General features: G+C 36.3%; 2 protein-coding genes across 2 annotated transcripts; both read right to left on the reverse strand.

Moving 5' to 3' along the window:
• Positions 1 to 2,861: 2,861 nt before the first annotated feature.
• LOC115445342 (E3 ubiquitin-protein ligase PPP1R11) lies at positions 2,862 to 11,845 on the reverse strand. The gene is made up of 4 exons (XM_030171573.2): positions 11,641 to 11,845; positions 5,691 to 5,811; positions 4,837 to 4,979; positions 2,862 to 4,162 (listed from the first exon to the last, which is right to left on the reverse strand). Exons 1-4 carry the CDS (start codon positions 11,725 to 11,727, stop codon positions 4,073 to 4,075), a joined length of 441 nt encoding a protein of 146 aa, XP_030027433.1. The 5' UTR covers positions 11,728 to 11,845; the 3' UTR covers positions 2,862 to 4,072.
• Positions 7,345 to 11,593, reverse strand: LOC115445341 (succinate--hydroxymethylglutarate CoA-transferase). The gene is given in 4 exon segments (XM_030171572.2): positions 7,345 to 8,683; positions 8,686 to 9,179; positions 9,471 to 9,648; positions 11,208 to 11,593. Coding segments are annotated over 4 exon segments (1,269 nt in total). The 5' UTR covers positions 11,521 to 11,593; the 3' UTR covers positions 7,345 to 8,399.
• Positions 11,846 to 20,957: the final 9,112 nt, after the last annotated feature.

A 20,957-nucleotide genomic window follows, 5' to 3' on the forward strand; every position in this document is an offset into this window, starting at 1 on the left:
GCCGTTGCCTTACGATAAAGTCAATCGAGTGATGTTTATATTATTATTATATTATTAGGTACAGCTGTGGACAAATTTTCTTATTGCAATGTAATATTGTACACCGTACCTGCCTATAAATAAGGCTGATTTCGCTTGTGTATTGAATTTGTATTATAGCATGAAACTGAGTGCACAGTACCAGGTTTGTGGGTTATTTATTGTCTATAATCTGCATTAATGTTGTTGGATTTGATTAAAATTATCTGCAATGTGTTAACATGCGTTCAGCTTTTACAAATAGTTATACTCATGACCGTCCTGAAATTAGTAGCGAGTTGCGTTACTACTGTTTTGAGAGAATAGTGTTCGCAAAGGTCATTTCAAACGCCTAATTTCAGGCCTATTATAAAACTGATTTTAATTGTAATTTCGAATATCTCTTCCATAATTGGACATTTTATTCATATTTCAAGGCTGTTCGTGATTGTATTTTATCGTAGGTATTTTATCGTAGGTTTTATAAGCCGCCATTTTATTATTATTGGCGAGTATGTACTTAATATTGCAATAGAACAAGGTCAAAATGGGTACCGGACCATATTTTATAGTATAAACTGTAACATGTCTCACGGAGGCACCAGAATTTATGTTTGAAATTAATGAAGCTGCTATTTATGAAGAAATTGTCCAATCAGAATAAAGTTGAAGGACGACTTTTTTTGATTGGTTTATCATAGGACCCAAAGATAGAGTTTTACGTCCGCTACTGTGAAGATGAACTACACAGTACGCCATTATTTGGAGATCTGGATCTGTAGTCAAGATTATATAGAAAATTGTGGTTTTATCCTTTCGAATGTATAGTGTATACCCAGTGCCCTCGAGCTGTAGGAAGGTATTTGTGTGCATTTACACGAGCTCACTGTACGAGTGTGTACGAACGCCTCATGTTATTGGATGTAATAAAGACTGCAATCATTCACTTTGTTTTATTTGAATTTAATGGAGATTGTGGGAATTCAATTGTTCCAAATTTGGTTGTTTCGCTAAGAAAGATCTATTACAAATTATCTGTTACCAGTATTTTATTTAGAGAAACAGCATATTTTATACAATGCCAATACAAGGAACTATCAACCAGTGCGGATTTTTAGGCACTCCTGTTGTGTATTTAAAATACAACTGTTGGATAAGCTGCAGTAAACATTGGCGACTAAGCGTGCTGCTGCCACCTGGTGAACGGAAACCATAAATATGTTATCAAACTTTCAAGAGTGGTAACCGAATATCCTTACAATGTGACGCGGAAACGGAAGATGCTAGTGTTAAAAGTATATTTATTTATTGCACTTAATATACAAATGTATACAGGCGGACTTAATGCCATAGGCATTCTCTACCAGTCAACCTTAGGGTGGTGCAGAGATAATCAAGGTAGGTGCATCACAATAATACGACATTGAAAAAGAAGGTATATATAAAATACCTATAATAACTATAAATACAATATAAGTAACATTGTAACTATCAAAATACATAAAATACATATTATAATTATATAAACATATACGTATAAATATACATATATACATAAGAATATATACATATATACATAATATTATAAGTTAAGGTGGTGACTATTCCGCTTCATTCAGCAGTAACTGTTGAACTCTTTTTTGAAGGCAAACCGAGTGGTCGACGATCTGATTTCGGTTGGGAGTGAATTCCATAGAAGAATAGATTGGACAGCGAAAGAACAGTGAGTAAAGTCAGAGCTATGACGTGGGCATTTAAGGAGAAGATTGTTAGCTGAGCGAAGGTTCCTATCGTGACTATTACAGAGGTATTGGAAATTTGAAGATAAGTAAGTAGGAGGAGTAGGGGAGTTAAGAAAAGAGAATAAAGTAGTTAGTGCTCGCAACGAACGCCGCTGACGTATAGGCAGCCATTTAAGTTGTAGACGATAGGAAGAAATGTGATCATATTTACGGAGGTTAAACACTTATCGAATGCAGTTATTTAGAAGTCGGTCTAGTTTGTTGAGTAAGTCTGCATTCAGATCAAAATAGCACACATCACCATAGTCGATTATAGGAAGGATTAAGGATTGCACCAGCAGAGTCTTGGTCTTGGGCGGGAGAAAGTTCTTCAGACGGCAAAGAGCACGAAGGGTACCGGTGACTCTCTGACAGACTGACGTTACCTGGGGCCTCCAGCTCAGGGTAGAATCGATATGCAGACCGAGATCTCGTACACTAGAGCTCCAAGGAATGATTGTATCGTTGAATCTAACGGGTGGAATGATCGTATTATCCACCTTGCTGATCATCCTGGAACTACCTACAATAATGGCCTGACATTTCACAGGGTTCACGGATAAACCGAAATTGTCGGACCAGGTTTTAATCTTAATTAAGTCCCTGTTTACCCTGTCAACGGCCGCGGATACGCTATCGACTCCATCCTGAGAATATATTTGCAAGTCATCGGCACACAGGTGGTACGCACACTGAAGTTCTTGAGTTAAGAGATTGATAAATATTGAAAACAACAATGGGGAGAGTATGCCGCCTTGAGGGACTCCAGAGTTTATATGGCACCAACTGGACGAGGAATCGCCAAGTCCCACCAACTGCTGGCGTTCCTGAAGATAAGACGAGAACCAATCCAGAGCCGAAGGAGAGATCATGAGGTGGGAGAGGATGGCTAGAAGGATGTCGTGGCTGACGGTACCAAAGGCGTTCGAGAAGTCAACCAAGGCCAATACAGTGTTATATTCCGAACATAACTAAAAAATAGGTCTAATGAAATTCACTTACAGATGACTGCACAAAATGAATGACTTCATAATCTGGGGCAGGACAAAATAAATTACAATAAATTGTTAAATATTTTTATTTAATCATTTAACAATAACATTTAAATTGTAAACTATCTAATTGGAATATACCATATAATTTGAAGTTTGGCAGATCTACTGTAATTAACAAAAGTCAATTAATGAACAAGCCAAAACAATGGTCACTAATTCATCAACTAAAATGGTTCTCGCCCGTCAAGTGAAGTTGGTCGATAACCCAGCAATGGACATTTAAATAATAAATACTCGAACAGTAATAATTAATTCTGGCTAAAGTAATGTTCTAAATCTAAAGCGTATAGATAATCAACACTTTTTATAAGCACCAGATAGTTTCCAAATCCTTCGGCAATGTGTTCGGCAATGTTTTCGGCAACACTGGATCGTATGTCACTGCTTCTACTATTTTAATTTTATTGACCAAAAAAAGAAAACAAAATTAAATAAAAATAATATTTAATTTTATCTCTATCTTACCTAAAATAAGAAATAATTACAGATTTAGTAATATGCAAAAGAATACAACTAACAAGCTGACGATTATGAAATATCTAAAAATTTCATGCAAGTTGGTGTTTCGGATAACTGGCGTTGCATTTCCTGAAAAATCGGTTCGATTTTGTTATACGATTTTATTCGTACCGACAAATCGTAACGTATCATAATATGTAGTTCTGTACGAGTTTTAATTGTTCCGTCGACGATCGGTAGAATGTTTTCAAACTGTACTTGTACAATACAATCGATTATTCGGAAGGTTGCTGCCTGCATTAAATATAATATGTCTTGTGATAGTGATCGTCGACCGGTCCCTTATAATGCAAATAAAGAATATCGAGTGTTAGCCACAAAAATTTTATATCGATTAAAATCGATTTTTGTGCATAAATACTAAACCCAATAACTATTTTTTATTAGACTAAATAAACATTCAGGTTAACTCATACAGTTTTTCAACCTCAAAAAACATGATTTCCTCATCTCTTTTCTCTCTTCCAATAATTCACTCCAGGCGGGATAAGTCTTATCTAATACCTATTAAATTAATTCATGCCCAGAAAAGGACAGAAACAACAGAATAAACTCCGTACTTAAATACCTAAAAGTTTTAACTTCACTCAAATTGACCTAGTAACCGGTCGACAACCACCCTATCTTGACCCTTCAATATCACTGTATGAATAACTATAGATGAGGAGTCCAGGGGTCTATGACGCTGGGTGTATGTAGCTAGCCGTCTTGTGGAGGCTTGTCGGGCGGCGCGGGCGCAGGCTCCGGCGGCTGGAGGGTTATGGTCGCTGTCGGTTCCGCTGACTCTTCCTGACGATTCAATAATTACATTTATAAATAAAAACCGAGTTTTTAGCCGAGAAGTTAGGACTTTGATAATTAACTGTGCACTGTCATAAAATAAATTCGAGTAGGTGTTTAATTTTTTGTTAATATGTAATAAAAAATAATAAAACAATAATATCAGCCTTGTATTATATACTTGCCCAGTGCTGAGCACGGGCCTCCTCTACTACTGAGAGGGATTAGGCCTTAGTCCACTACGCTGGCCTAGTGCGGATTGGTAGACTTCACACACCTTCGAAATTCCTATAGAGAACTTCTCAGATGTGCAGGTTTCCTCACGATGTTTTCCTTCACCGTATTGTAATGGTTTTGTAATTTTGTGTAGCATTCTGTAGGCACGGTCTCGAACGCAAACTGAGACACATACAATAACCTAGTCAATTCACGATCGCAATCTGTCGTCTCTTACCCAGAGGCTTTACACCTTGGTCTTGATTGTGTGTCTGCCGGGCCCAAAACTGTCACCCAAGGCAGTTTTGGAATTGCTAATAGGCCGTATAGGCCGCGGCCTAGGAGGAGAGCATAGTTCTGATCAGTCTTTATTTGCACCCGCATGCTGAACATGGACGGCGGCACAAGCTGAGTGAGTTATACTTAAGACAAAGATAAATTCGGCACTGCGTCAAGCGGCTCATTACCTGCACAGTGACGGAGCCGTCCTCTGCGTGTTTGTGTTTCCCGCGGCGTCGCTCGACGTGCCCGAAGCAGTGCTCGCACTCGTCGTCGCTCTCCTCCGAGTCCGACTCGCCGAACCGGTGCGGCTTCTCGTATATGCAGCAACCTGGAAATAACCGGAAAGTGAAACGGGCATGCGACCGAAGACACGCGGAGCCTTAAAGGATGATCGTCATTTTTTTGCATCTTTATAAATGAAATATTGTTATTAAGGTTATAGCTTAAGGTCCATTTTTCATACATTTTGTTTCACCTTTAATCTGGGTAACTAAACAAGTATTGACAAGTAAAGAATTTAAATTCACGTCTAGTTAGTGATTAGTTCTCGCAGTTGAAAGAAAAACGTAAAAATAATTAATATGCATGGATATTTCGGCCTTTAAAATTTCGTCGTATTAAATTATACATACATAATTATATGATTTCAATATTATGACCTCGTATTTTTCATAGGGCCAGTAGTTCTTTTTATATTTCCCATATACTTAAGTATGTACTCACTGATTCAATTATATTTGCAATAACATTGTATAACTGTAAAATTTATTTACAGAGATAGCTTCAGTTTAAGTTTAGGTCTTTAACTCTTATTCTCCGCAGTATTCTTTTATAAGTATCGATAAGTAACGAAAACCTCCTAAGAGAATAATTTTACAGGTAGTTACTATTTTTTGGGTGGTGTTTATATTTCCCGACGGAACTTTTAAAACCGGGGATTTTCACTACTCCCTTTTTGCCGTCGCCTGAGGCCCTCGGTTATGGCCGCCACTGCCTTCACCAAAGTAATTCCATCGAATAACGCTAAGTAATGTCTTACATTTAGATTTCTTCTTGTTCATGTTCTCGTTGTCGACGGTGTCCTCCGTCCAGACGACCTTCTTGCGCTGCTGAGTGCGCGTCGGCCGCAGCGTGATCACCGCCACGCGCTCCACGGGCTCCTTTATAAATACAATTTATGCAATTATTAACTCAGTATTTTTATTTATGCGAGCACAGCAGTGACCTCACTGCACCTGACGCAAAGTCCTGATGGTAAGTGGGATGGCGTCCAATACAATGTTTAAAATATGTGTACGGTGGTTGCTCTTCGGGCGGATATAAAATATATCCTACCACCAGCAAAACATAGCTTAGTCACTGAGTAGACCCTTGGCACAGTAGAATTGAAATTTAAGTAGAAGAAATACACCAAGCCTTAATGTTTTTCAATGCTACCGTGCCAAGGGTATCTAATCGCGAGTACAAATTGTTTCGTATTACATAATTAAATGTACAAAACATGATTGATATCAATTATCATTTTGTTGTTAACCAAATGGACAAAATAAAGCAACAAAAATTATAAAATAAAGCCGGTATTTCTTACTTGTCTGTATGAAAGAATCATCACAGATTGCAAGTATATTACTAATTAGTTTTTTTGCCTGCTGTTTCATACACATAAAACCCCGTCCGTGTAGACGAATTCTAACCAACGTTTTAAAGTATTTTGGAAATATCTTAGGATGTCGATAACTTTTGACGACATCCAATTTTGATGAACAGCCTGTACTCTGCTTTCAATTATACTCTGACCACTTGTGAAAATCATAAGAAAATTCGTTCAGTAATTTCGGAGATGTGCACTTACAAACAGAATAGACAAGAAATATAATATGGATTAACAAATATTCTAAATTGTTGATTTATGTTCTTTTACTCATATTTTGTCACCATTTATCTTTTATAGTGTGATATTATATAGCTTATACACTACCTCAATAAATGGGCTAACCAACACAAAAAACAATTTTACAATTCGAACCAGTAATTCCTGAAATTAGCGATAAAAAAAATCTCTACAGCTTTATTTAACAGTAAAGATATAACGTGTTTTTAACCATCCCCCTTTGTTTCAACTTATACGTAGCAAAATATCGTAATCGAGCATAATTTTGGACAATAAATTGCGTAATTTATAAGACTAAATTTAGACGTGGTCAGATAAAGGTTACACCGTTACCATGCCCGGCGGTTATAAAACGCCTTTTCTAGACTCTTATGATGAGAAAGCACGCCAACCTATTAATAAAACCGCCTTGGAACTTTCGAGAATAGACGACGTAAAATAAACTAAAAGATATTGTGTTTAGGTTTTGCATGCGTGTTGGGGTTAAGATAATTTATTACTTTGTAGAATATTCTAGAATAATTCAAATTGTAGAAAATTTGATTTCGTTACGACGAATGCAGTGCACTTGGTTAGAACTGGTGGTAGGTCCCTCATATGTGAGAGTCCGTCTGGGTAGGTACCACCGCAATGCCTATTTCTGCCGCCAAGCAACAGTGTATAGTCACTGTTGCACATTGTAGCCAGTATAACTACTGGACATAATAAGACGTAACATCTCATGTATGACGAGCGCAGTGGAATAGCAAGATATAGTAGTAGGCAGTCGTGGGAGGCATGAGTATATTGTTAAAATAAAACGAATAAAACTTACATAAAACATAAGTATTATACAATAATCGAGTTATGTTTACAAACACAAATATAGTTATCTACAATCAAGATTACAATTTATTTGCCTTCAGATAAAATCGTCATAATTTTGACATTAACATGACAAAAGTAGAGTCGAAACTGTAAGATTACTTCAACGTTTCATCTTTGATACACACACAACATCACGCATTTATCTCCGAAGGGGTATGCAGAGGCGCAACCAGGACACCTTCTGTAGCCAAGTGTGTTCCGTCCCATAATGCTATAGGGAAGCAAGCCTATCGCCATATCGGGCACAAATTCCAGACTCCGGGCTGATACTGGGCAGAAAAACCCAAATACTTCAATACGTGTTTTTAAAAACAAAAATACGTGCAATATTTATTAATAATGTGTTAGCACTAGCCGTGATGTTGTGTTAAGTATTTTATCACGAAATATCGACTAAGAGGCGTTGTTTGTCGTAGGAAGTCTGAATGAAGCCTTATTCTCTTTGTTTCTTTTTTTATACATGCACCGCAAAGTGATCCCACTGCACCTGATGGTAAGTGGAGTGGGGTCAAATAAGATGTCGACTGACGAGAGATGATTACCCCTCGACAGTCGACACAATTATGGCGGCCTGTTGGAATCGGATATACACAGGCTGATTACGTGCTTGTTACAAACTGTCAAAATATCGTGTGGTATAGAGAATAAACCCCCTGATCTGTCTTTTGGTCTGTATTAACAAAGATGTTATTACAGGCCAAAAGAAAGTTAATATTTTTCCTAGCTACGTTATGCTTACTATAAATGGTGGATAGGCTTCTTAAAAATTCACTTTAGATTATGAAAATTATTTGTTCTACAAACTCTGTTTTTATTAAAATTTGTCACCGTGTACTATTATTTCACTTTCTTCTTATTAGATTACTTCACAAAATTTTCTTTATAACTAAAATTCCATTAAGACATACACGCGCATGTCCAGAATTTTGATTTTTTTGTTATTTTACAATCACCATTCTATTATTCTTTGCTACTCAAATATAAAAATATTTATTTTACAATATTATTTTCTAGCAACCCCTCAATCTTAGCATCATGGTATCCTAGGAAATCTGACAAAATCTCCTTTGTATGTTGACCTAGTAAGGGTGGGGCATTTCTAGCCAGGTTACCACCCTCGCTGTACTCCGTGGGGGGACCGACAACTCTGATAGTCCCAGCCTTCGGATGCTGTAGCTCCTTAACCAGCCCGATAGCCTGCACGTGTTCATCATCAAACACATCCTGCATTGAATTCACAGGTCCGTTAGGAAACGATGCATTCTTAAAAGCAAACTTAATTCCTTATTCGTCTTAGTTTTAACAACTTCACTAATTATATTAACTATCTCATCTCTATTTTGTACTCTTTTGGAGTTATCGCTAAATCTCTCATCAGTAATTAGATCTTCTCTGTCAATCAGCTTGCAGAAGTCCGCAAATTGGGCGTTGGATCCTGTACCAATGACCATGTAACCATCTTTTGTTTTGAAAGCTTGGTACGGCACCAAATTCGCATGCGCCGTACCCCAGCGCTGACCTTCGATGCCGCAGTTCAAATATATGTTAGCTACATTAATCATGCTAGCTATTTGGGTGGATAGAAGGTTGCAGTCTATCTTTTGTCCTTTGCCGGTTTTTTGTCTGTGGTATAATGCAGTCATGATGGCTCCAAATGCGTGCAAGCCGGTAGTGACGTCAGTGATGGCGACTCCGGCTTTGACCGGGCTGCCGTTGCGTTCCCCGGTCGTGTGTAATAATCCGCCCATTGCAGCCGCGATGACGTCATATCTGTGTGTAAGAAATGCAAAGACTAAAGGATGTAATTAATGATATCCAAATTATAATATGTATTTTGTTAATCTCTCTTTGTTCAGGAAACTAAGAAAATTGTTTTTGGAAATAAGGCTGGTTTTAAAGTTAAATAATTTTATGACGTCATAGTCTTGTATACACTAACCGCACGTAGTACAAATGCTATAGCTTTGTGATACAATATTTATTCAGAGCTATCGCCGGATAATTCAGGATTGTTATGATTAACTCTTGATACTTGACACAGAAATCAAATCAGAACCTCACCCAGGTTTCTTCATGTAAGGTCCTCTGGGGCCGAAACCAGTGATGGCACAATATATAAGTTTCGGATTGACCGTCTTCAGTTTCTCGTATCCCACCTCTAGTTGGTCTAACTTGCCTGGGATGAAGTTCTCCACAAGAACGTCACATTTTTTTGCCAAGTCATAGATCACTTTCTTGCCTATAATGATAAAGTCGATATTTATATCTGACCTATAATATTGTTTAGTAGCAAGAGGCTTTCACACCTATTCTGACATACAAGCATCATTGAGATATACATCTTACATTGGATAGGAGGAACTAGAAAAGCATGAAGATCTCTAAATATTCAAATTAATGACATATCAATTGCATCACAAATATATTTTAAACAAGTGTGGGAACCAAATCTATACCCTTTCATTTCATGTCTGATTCATATCCTAATGTTTTTTTAATATGTGCGTGACAAAGTGACCCTACTGCGCCTCATGGTGAGTGAAGTGGGGTCCGATAGAATGTCGACTGATGAGAGATGATTACTCTTCAACAGTCAACACAAGCCGGCCTGTTGGAACTGGATATACACATGTGCCACAATTACGTGTGCCACTATGACGGGTTTCAACACCTTGTATACGGTGGTAGCTATCCTGACATAGAACATATCCTGACTGTGTAACAAAGGCTGATAATATTTCAAGACAAACTCAAGATGTATCATTTATATTTATCTTGTAAAGTTTCTATTAGACAGAAAAGATGACTTTAAAGTGCTGCATAATGTACTTAACTGTCTTAAAGTAAAGACAGTTACTTTATATCTTACTAGTAGAGTGTGTATAATTTTTATTTACATACAAATTGTTTCATTGTTAAATTCATATTTCCCAGGGGGAATACTGGCTCAAATAATAAATTGATGTTTGCACAACTTGTTACATAAAATGAACTAAATGTTTTTGATGAATATTATTTATAATAATTCATTTGTACTGTATTACATTTCTATTATTTCTAATTACATGGACACATATTTTGATAGCAGTACAGCTGTTATGTCTATTTCTGCTAATAAACAAATTATAATTTAATTTGAAGTTTTTTGTAGCTAATTTTAGATATTATGAACCCTGAGTTTAATATTTATAAATTACAACCAAACTGTTAAAGTTAGCTGAAAGTTCAGGTAGTCTTTTATTATCTAGTCTTTCTATAAATACTGTTTGTATCTTGTACAGGCCTAAATAAATAAGCAGAAAATTTTTCCCATGAACATTTACAGAATATAATAGTTCACTGTCAAGTAATTTGACTAAATACAAATAAACATAGTACTACTTATAATTTTTTGTGACACCTCATGGTGACTCAGAAAACATAATTTAATAGAATTATCTTGTCATGAAAATATTTTATGTTCATACTAATGACTTATTTTCTTTAATATGTATTTTATTATTGAATCATAAGCTTATGTAGTGGAGAGTGGTGCAAATTGTGTTGGAACAGATATGTTTTATGGCTGGTAATGTAATTCTCAATGTGATGCTAATGAGTTTGTTATGATAAAGACAATAATGTCAAAGTCCATTTGTTTACTATGGGTACTATCATATTCATGTGCCATGGAACATGCTAGAGTTTTTCGTATTTGTGTCACTATGAAAGTAATTACTATATGACATACAAGGCACTAGTAGAGTAAAAAACTATTTTGATTAACACAAGATTTAACAAGAAAAAAAGTAAACTTACCTTCTTGACTTTTAAAATCAATACAGATACTCTTCTTGTTTCTATTCACTGATAAAAAATAATACGAATCTTTGCTATCTTTTATGAAGGGCGGGCCCCATTTGCGCGCTTCGTCCCCATCCAAACTCTCAACTTTTATAATGTTCGCGCCCAAATCGCCCAAGGTCATTGTACAAAAAGGTCCAGCCACAACCCTACTCAGATCCAACACGCTTATGTCGCTCAACAAACCCGCATTAGTTGAATATTCCAATTTTAAAGTTTTAAATTGCGTTCGTAAAACGAACTGGCTGAATTTTCTCATAACTGCCATCGTCGGATGAAATTAGAAAAGTAAAATTGACAAAAGATTCCGATGCAAGTTATCACGATGCTCAGTATTAACACATCAAATAGAGAAGATAAGAAGTATCAAAACAAAGGTCGGAAATACCTCCTGCAGTTGAGCGGGGACGGTCGCTACGGCAGTGCTGGTAGTCGCCATGTCTTCAGGTCGCGTTAATCTTTGTCGTTCTCCCATCAAACAAGGTTTTAATTAGATAAAACATTCACATCATACATATAAAGCTTATAACGTTATCGCGTCGTGAATCGTAAAAAAATTTTCACCTTTCCCGAGTAACCTGCATAACGAAATGTCAGATTGACAATTGACATTTGAAATTATGAGACGACATATAGAGTTGTCCAGACATGATCGACTAATTATATGAAACTCGACTTAATACAAGTTAAGTCGAGTTTCATGTAAATAGAAACCTTATTATTTCATTATATTTTATAACATAATATACGTAATTAAAATACAATATACGATTAAATTATCTGGTGGCATAGTTGTAATATCGGTTCGAGTACAACTACCGCGCTGAGGTCCTGGGTTCGAAATCCGAGTCGGGTAAAAAAAAAATGTGACTGGATTTTTCATATCAAATTACTCAGTCGCAACTCAAAGTCAGGAAGTTGGCGGTGTGATACCCCCATGCCTCGGAAAGCATGTAAAGCCGTTAGTCCTACGCCTGATCTCTTTCCAGTCATGTTCGAATCATACGAAAAGATGTAATAATATAATACGACACACTTATACCATAAAAATGTAACAACAAACCCACTCCACAGCAAATTTAATGAGGTAACACAACGTATTTTTTGCTATAATATTTTATTAAGGCGTTTTACGTTTTCATTTCTATGGTCTCTGGAAGCATAGTGTAGGCAGATGGAGGCAAGAGGCTGACCTGCACCGTCCCTTCCTCTTCATTCACAATACATACTTTCGTATGTTCTTATGTAAACTTGCTTTTGCCCGCGGCTCCGTCCGCGTTATAAAGTTTTTCGGGCTAAAGTTTTCCATTATAAAAATCACGCTATATATTTTCCCGGGAGCCTATGTTCTTCCCAGGGTCTCAAACTGTCTCCATACCAAATTTCATCTAAATGCGTTGGGTAGTTTTTGAGTTTAACATGTTCAGGCAGACAGATGCAGCGGGGGACTTTGTTTTATAATATGTTTTTGTAGAACTTTTTAAGAGGAACATTCCCGTCATACATCATTGTTGCATAACTTTAACCGTTTACGCAGCGCACGGCAACAGAAGCTCTCAAAACTAATAATTTTTCCCCGTTTTTGCAACATTTTTCATTACTGATCCGCTCCTATTGGTCATAGCGTGATGATATATAGCCTATAGCACTCCAGGAACAAAGGGCTATCCTACGCAAAAAGAATTTTTCAGTTCGAACCGATAGTTCCTGAGATTAGCCATTACTGCTCCGCTTCTATTGGTCAAAGCGTGATGATATATAGCCTATAGCGCTCCACAAACAAAGGGCTATCCCGCACAAAAATATTTTTTCAGTTCAAACCGGTAATTCCTGAGATTAGCCATTACTGTTCCGCTCCTATTGGTCATAGCGTGATGTTATATGGCCTATAGCACTCCACGAACAGAGGGCTATCCAACACAAAAATATTTTTTCAGTTCGAACCGGTAGTTCCTGAGATAAGCCATTACTGCTGCGCTCCTATTGGTCATAGCGTGATGATATATAGCCTATAGCACTCCACGAACAGAGGGCTATCCAACACAAGAAGAATTTTTCAGTTTGAGCCGGTAGTTCCTGAGATTAGCGCGTTCAAACAAACAAACAAATAAACAAACAAACTCTTCAGCTTTATATGTAACATAGTATAGATTATTGGCACGACTTCCATCCTGAATTTTTGCTTCTCCTCTGAATTGAATCTGGATCCCTTTTTTGGAAGAATCACCTTATATTACAGGCTTTCTATGATACGGGGTACCTAGTGGTAGTGCTCTGTACCATGATCCATTTATGAACTGGCCATACTTAATATTATTATTTGGGGATCTTAGCTAGATATTATTGTTCAAGAACAGGCTTATATTAATATATCGCCACTCTTAGATAATTGAAACAAGCTCGAGGATTAGTGGAAATTAATGTCTTCGTCGCTCATCTGCCCATCCCTCCAAGGGCAATCTAAATAATACGCTATAGTTATCCAACCAATTGATATTCTAGATTAAATTTTCTCGTCTATTTTCACAGAAGTATAAAGACGTAGGTATTTATTTTATTTCCGAACAGTCACTAATCAATCAACGCTCTCGATCGTAGATAAAATTTACGTGTGCATAAAACTTTCTCAAATAGAATCACTCATCAAAACGGCCTATTTTCAAAGGGGTTTTACTTTCAAATTGATCACAGGAAACGTACATTTCACGGCGGCCGTTGCATCCGCGAATTAGGTCCGTGCGTCGTTTAAAGAAAAAAATAATGTGTTTGAACCCAGCAAAAATTCTTTGGAATAATTCCAGACGTCGACCAAGTAAAATTATCACGGGAACAAAAATAAATATAATTGCGTGGAAAGTGCGATGATCTGTTAAGGCAGAATGTTTACGACTTTCGTGTTCTATTTTAAGAACTACCTAGGTACCTACGCACGTAATTCGGAAATCTAGTCAGTTTTTATCCACACCTAGATTTATGTGAAAATAGTTTTTACTACTATCTATGTTTCACTGAGTGAAAATTAGGTATCGATCTTAAACATTATAAAGGAGGAAATCTGTTCTTGGTTAGCCTTGCGTGATGGGCCCACCTCAGCGTTGCAGCTGGAGAAGTGTGTAGAAAGGGAACAGAGAGATAAAAGGACAGGTAGTAAGGAAAATATTGGAAAACTCCTTTAGTATATGTACCAACAATAGTTATCAAAGTACCGATTTATAATTAGAGTAATTCTATTCCAGCGCTGTAGTTTGCTGCAACATTCCTCCATAAAGGAACATAATATAACGACAAATAAACTGAAGTTAATCTGCCTGTCTAAGAGCAGACGAGTAAGTAGGTTCATCATCATGATAAATGATCGCCAAATTATAATTTGTTTCGATTGGACACGTGCAGTACATTGCACTGCGTAAGATCATTTCTTACAAGTAACACAATATGCCTTTATCCAACTTCCCTATGGGATTGAAGCAACAAACTTTTTATGCATATTACAGAAAAGATTTGCTTTCATTTTTACGACCGATAGCATTAATTTGTTCGACATTAAAAAATGATCTCTAAAATAAAGAAGGCAGAACATCACATACTGCAAGTTTACGTCACGAACAACGCATCTATCGGTTTAATTAATTTCAATATAAATAATGAAGTTGTCGGCTATCCATCAGCAGTCAATGTAACGAGCTGGGATGTTTCACGTCCGCGGCCCGCATGCAGACAGGAATAAATAGATAAACTATATTTCAATCAGATCACCTACCTCATCTCTATACACTTTATACGCGAGCTCCTGTTTACATTTATTATGAAAATATTGAGAGATACATTATTTATTGCAGTCCTTTTCAGTGTTATGTAAGAAGTAACTACGCACTTATAGATTCAAATATTCTGGTAGAATTGGTTGTGAGATTTGTATTCGCAATTGTAGCAACCACCGTATACAAGGTGTAAAATCCGTCAAACCAGCAAACTTGCTCTACGTAAGTGTATCGTGTTGGGGGTCTAGACTGTTTTATACTGTTTCCACAGACCTGCATATTTGTGTCGACTGGCGACGGATAGTCATTAATCATTTTTCGTACATTGATACTCTATACCCACTTCATTTACTATCAAGTACATTGGTATTTGGTGCACAGGCACCTGAAGTTTCTTTGTGATAATTAAATACATACATTCATAGTTACACGCCGCTATCCCATAGGGGTAGGCAGAGACTATGGATTGCCATTTTACACGATTCTGGCACACTTCTCGCGATTCTTCCATCTTCATTAATCTTTTCATGCATTTCCGCCGGTTCCGGGTACTTTTGGCCTGGCCTTTACTGAGATTGTCAGATATCTGTCATTTAAGGTTCGATGCGGTCGACCCCAACCGTCTCTTTCATCCACATTTGCCTTATAAACCCTTTTTGTCAGTCTCTTATCATCCATCCTCTCAAAATACCCAAATTAAATATGAATAGATAATTTCGAAATTTTACAAAACATTATATCTTACAAATATTAGGTAGGTACTAACAAATGCTAAAGTTAGTACAGATGTTTGAATGGTTTTAGAAGAGAAAATATTATATTTTAAAGGACTATTGTAAGATACAACCAACCCAAATAACTTAATACATCGTAAAGATGGTAAACTGTGAGCAATTAACTGTTATTTTATAACTGAATTCATTTTTGGCAAAGCTAACTAAATGTTAGGTTAGCGAAAAAATACATACTCTAAAATACTACAGAATATTCGGTTTCAGACATATGTAAAATTTCAACATAAATCTCTGAATTTATCATCTACTCAACTAGTTACATCATAAAGAAACGCGGCCATAAATTCCAAATGAATTTATGTTGACGTCTTATAAAATAACACTGTTACTGTGTGCAGCACATTTTACACAACACTCCAATGTAAGGAACCTTGCATCTATATTTTAATAGAAAGCGTTTATTGTGTAATCGAATTGTGAATTCATTGTATTGTTTGAGATTTTACATTTATATCTACTTTTTTTTACACCTGCATCTGGATCACTTACACTGTTATCTAACGGTTCGACAACAAAATACACTAAGCATCATTGTCGATGCATGGCATCAATACCTCTCCTTCTAGACGAACTCCCGCATACGAGACGCTCTCCCACCTATAAGTACTGTCGAAATTCGACTATTTTCAAGCGCTCTATAATTAATTGAGGATTGAATAGTCTTAGTCCTAATTATTGGTATAATATTTAAATTTTAACATCGATATATATGTACTACGAATTTTAATAAAGAAGTTACTTTGTTAGGGAATTTTTGTAACAATCAAAGACAAATAGTATAGTTTATAATATTAGAACTCTTTTGTTACGATCCTGTTTGTCCTTCACAATCAAGTTCGCCGAAAAGTAATTCCCGAAATTTATTATGAAAAATGTAGTAACTGCTGTAAAAATGGAGTAAATTCCACACATAAACAAGTTTACGAATAGTACAAAGTCCGCCCTTAACCTTGGACTAATTTTGAACAGAGTTGACGCAATGTTAGCGATGTTATATGTCAGAGAATCCAAAATTATATTTTGTATCGGCGAGAAATACTTTGTAACGTGAAAACATTTTTAATGTTATGAATTGATCATTTTATTTACCGTCAATTGGACGGAATATTTATATAGATATACTAAAGCCGAGGTTTGCTTACTAGGTGACAGGGTTACCTACTAGTTTTGGCAATATCAGTAACATTCCGTATAATGGCTGATGCGAAAAAATTCTTTCTCTATCCCTTTTCTTTCCTTAATCAGTAAGGCCTACCCACACCTCGGGATCCTTCAATACGTGGTCACCAAGATTCCTTATTAAACTAACTTTTATTAGTCGAATAACAATCTATATGCATATAAAAACCCGAAGAGTTTGTTTGAACGCGCTAGTCTCAGGAATTACTGAACCAATTTTGGATTTTTTTCACTTATAGGAACCTACATTATTCCTGAGTGATATAGGCTTTTTATCCCTGGAATATATAAAGAAAGACTTTTAACTCGGAAAACCCTTTCACGCCGGCGGAGCCGCGAGCGAAAGCTAGTATGTAATAAAATTATAAAGTTAGTCGCCCGATAGGTTATCTGATGTCTATGAAATCGACTTAGGATTACTTCTATGCTTGTTATTGTTCTGAGGAAAGGCCAGTAGAAATCTTTTGCAGATCCCGTCAGTCAATAGAAAAAGGTTTTTAATTCCGAAATCATTAAAGTCTGACATCGCTATTTTAACGAATCGTTTTGTATACATCGTCGTTGTGTTGCCAGACTATACGAGAAGTTATATTTTTAGTCAAAATACAATAAACATTTGTTCAATGCTTCTTTCTGCAATAAAATTTTATTACTTGGTTGTCAGTAGGAATAATGTAAGTTACTGTTTCAACGGGATTTGGGATCATCTGTAGCTATAAGGGCTATTTTTTATCATGTTTAAAGTTATTTAAAAACCCGGGAATATACATATCACAACCACCTCTGGGGGGTTAAGTAGAACGGCTATGATGGTTTCACCGGCCTTAAGGCCCAATCTCGACTCTCGGAAGTATAACATCATCCGAGCGAGCATTGGATGAGAACCTTACCCCTATACCCTACACCGGCATGCCAACCAAATCTCGCAGTGGCCTTTTTCGTAGCATATGCGACGGCACCAGAGTACTTTATTACGCTACGATAGCGTAATAAAGTACTTCTGAACTTTACAGACTCTCACTACGAGCTGAATTTACTATAGCTCGTTTGCCCCCTATAACTTAAAAAATACTATATTAGATAGGTAAGTCCACTAATTTTATTATCGTTATCTTGCTATTACTGCGATGATGCCAAGGATTATTCTAGTAATGTATCTATCAATTGTGTTAACTGCTGTTGCTGGTAGTAGGATATATTTTTCATCCGCCCGGATAGTGACCACAGTACACAAGGTGTTAAAACCCGTCATAAAGGCCCACGTAAGTGTGTCGCGTTCTGAGATCAGCCTGCGCATATCCGGTTCCAACAGGCGGGAATAATTGTATCGACTGTCGAGAAATTATCTCTCGTCAGTTGACATTCTGTCGGACTCCATTACACTTACTTACCGTCAGGTGTGGCAATGTTGTGGTGCCAGTATAAAAAATAAACTCCATAATGCCGTTTTGGGGTGTTAAGTCTTTCACGAATGGGTCACTCTCTAAAACTTTAAATAGGATGAAAAATAATACCTATTTAGATCTTAATATTGTTACATCAACCACAATTAGAATGTCAAGTAGGTATGTTCAACGAACCAAAACTTGACTATTTATATCTATTAACTATTTATACATGGTCTTCAACCTAGATTTAAAAAATACAGATTTTACTAAAATATCTTGAGAGGGAAGCGAGCATAATTGTGTTCTATTTTCAATTTGCAGTGACCTGGAAGCGTTGATGAGCGCGCGGTAAAGACACTGCAAATTGATACAAAATACTTAGTACATTGTTTTCACGTGTATGTTTGAATGGGTAAGCAGAGTTGCAACTACAGTACCTAATCAGGAATCGTAGGTAGGCAATTTATAAACACGGAATCCAATAAAAAATATCTTATTTAGTGACTCATTAATAAATGAAGTTGCCACTAGTACCAGAAATTTACAAATCCCATGCTTTGTCTTTGGCTAGCAACATTTTACTTCTTTTGTGGGTATTTATGAAGGCAGACATCACGCATTGAGACACACTAGTTTTATAATAGAAAGGAAGTTATACATCACGAACAATTCGCTTTTCCATTTGTTGTCTTTTCGTTTTGCTAATGTAATAAACTATGGAAAAAAAAAATAAACGCCGTGCCAGATTCTGATACGTTCAAACGCGATTATTTCAAATAAAACATCGGTTAAAAGCAGGAAATATCACATTTCCGCACGTTGATTCGTATTGTCTGTAAAATGTTTTACGTAGTGTACATACATTATCTCGGAGACGAAGACGCTCAGAGAATAATTCGACTCAGTTTGGACATCCAAAAAGCTTTGTCGAGGGACCAGTAATGTACCTTCGAGTCGTGCTTAAAATGCTAGCACTGAAATTGCTTGGAGGTATTGGGATCGAGGCCTTGGAGTCATTCTAAAGTGCTGATAGAGATCACCATGGGGTTTCAGTCGGTAAAAATCCGACATACCCCGTCTACCTTACATATGCACGAAAGGGATCCAAGAAGATTTCCAAATAAAAAAAAGGTTTATTTCTATTCAGGCCCTCCCTCCAACAAACAGCCTTGAGCATTCGTTTCATATGGTTGGTATGTTGGTTGAAAATTAAAACAATAATACTGGCATTTTCATTGAAAAAAAATATTTACAATATGCATATTATAAAAAAAAATAAATAACAAAAGTAACATATTTATGATGGTTATTTTTTTCTCTATGTATTGAAAATTTCGAGTAAATAGCATAAAAAAAACGATAACACGCCGTTTGGTTGCGGGGACCACTTTTAATTATTGCATGGAAAACCTATATATAACCCGATATAAGGAGGTATGCAGTTAATAAATTTAATTTAATTTAAAATATAACGATTAACCTTTGTAATCGCAATGTATCTTGAAATATATTTCAAGGTTTATTCGAGTCAAGTGTGTCGCGTCGAAAACAAAAATAATTTTACAGTTTACATTTCAAAGCTTTAAGTATCTATAGGTACGTTTATTTACGAATTACGAATAATGCCCAATAGGTACCTATTACAAAGTTATTCTTTTGTTTACAATCGAAAACAAAAACAAAGCTATGAACACTAGCAAAAACAGTTTTATTACGTGACAAATTTGACCTATTTTTCGTCACTGCCGATAAATAAGGTCCTAAACTGGTACAAAATAAGTCTGTCCTTGAAATCCAGACTTAAAATACTCTTCCGATTGTTCCTGTAAACACGTTTATGATGCAATGGATCACCGAGCGCAGAGGTGCTGAATACGCTACGAACAGATCATTTTGCAAAGTGAACTGTCGCCAAAACCATCTGGCATGTCTTACAAAGCGTTTATATGGTTATTCAACCTAAAGGGAAATATCAATGATCTTAGTCATTGAATATTTAAGAAAACGGATATGTCAAGATTTTTTATTTGGCACTGGATAGACTTCTGGAGATTTCGGACGTGAAGAACCACTTTGGATAATCAAATGCTGGTTTTTTAAATCGTCTGATAACTGTTCAATGTTTTGACAAGTTCCTGGTAGAAGAGTTTAAAACTTATTACTCAGATTAGACATATTTGACAAATGATATTTACCATCAATGCAGTGAAGTCTGTGAATCTGTGCACTACTTTTACACGACTACTTTCGTTGTTAGATATGAATTGGAATAAGGTGTTTCTTATTGTTATTGCTGGTTTACTTACTATCGTTTTGACCGATGGCTATATCAAGCAGTATTAATCAAGTAATAAGTACCTACACTTAATATTCAATATTCATAAACACATTGTGCACAAATGTATTAGTAAATTTGATACTGGAACAAATGTTATTTTATGAGTCAGTTTTCAGAAAACTGTGATTACAATACTTATCCCCTGGGGTAAAAAAGAACACTTCTCACATATTGGGATTAGATGGGAAGAAGCAAAAACTGTGGTCTTGTATCCAGGGTGATTATTTATGTAAGGACTTCTAAGG

Source organism: Manduca sexta, chromosome 23, assembly GCF_014839805.1.
Source record: "Manduca sexta isolate Smith_Timp_Sample1 chromosome 23, JHU_Msex_v1.0, whole genome shotgun sequence".
In the NCBI taxonomy this organism is placed as follows: Eukaryota; Metazoa; Arthropoda; class Insecta; order Lepidoptera; family Sphingidae; genus Manduca; species Manduca sexta.

What these genes read in the sequence shown, in the direction of transcription:
- LOC115445342 (XM_030171573.2), bottom strand. Translation starts at nt 11,727, where the DNA reads ATGGGAGAACGACAAAGATTAACGCGACCTGAAGACATGGCGACTACC. An exon ending in GAACAAGAAGAAATCTAAAT is followed by an intron (nt 4,980 to 5,690) that starts GTAAGACATTAC and finishes GGTTATTTCCAG; the next exon opens with GTTGCTGCATATACGAGAAG. An exon ending in ACGGCTCCGTCACTGTGCAG is followed by an intron (nt 4,163 to 4,836) that starts GTAATGAGCCGC and finishes TTGAATCGTCAG; the next exon opens with GAAGAGTCAGCGGAACCGAC.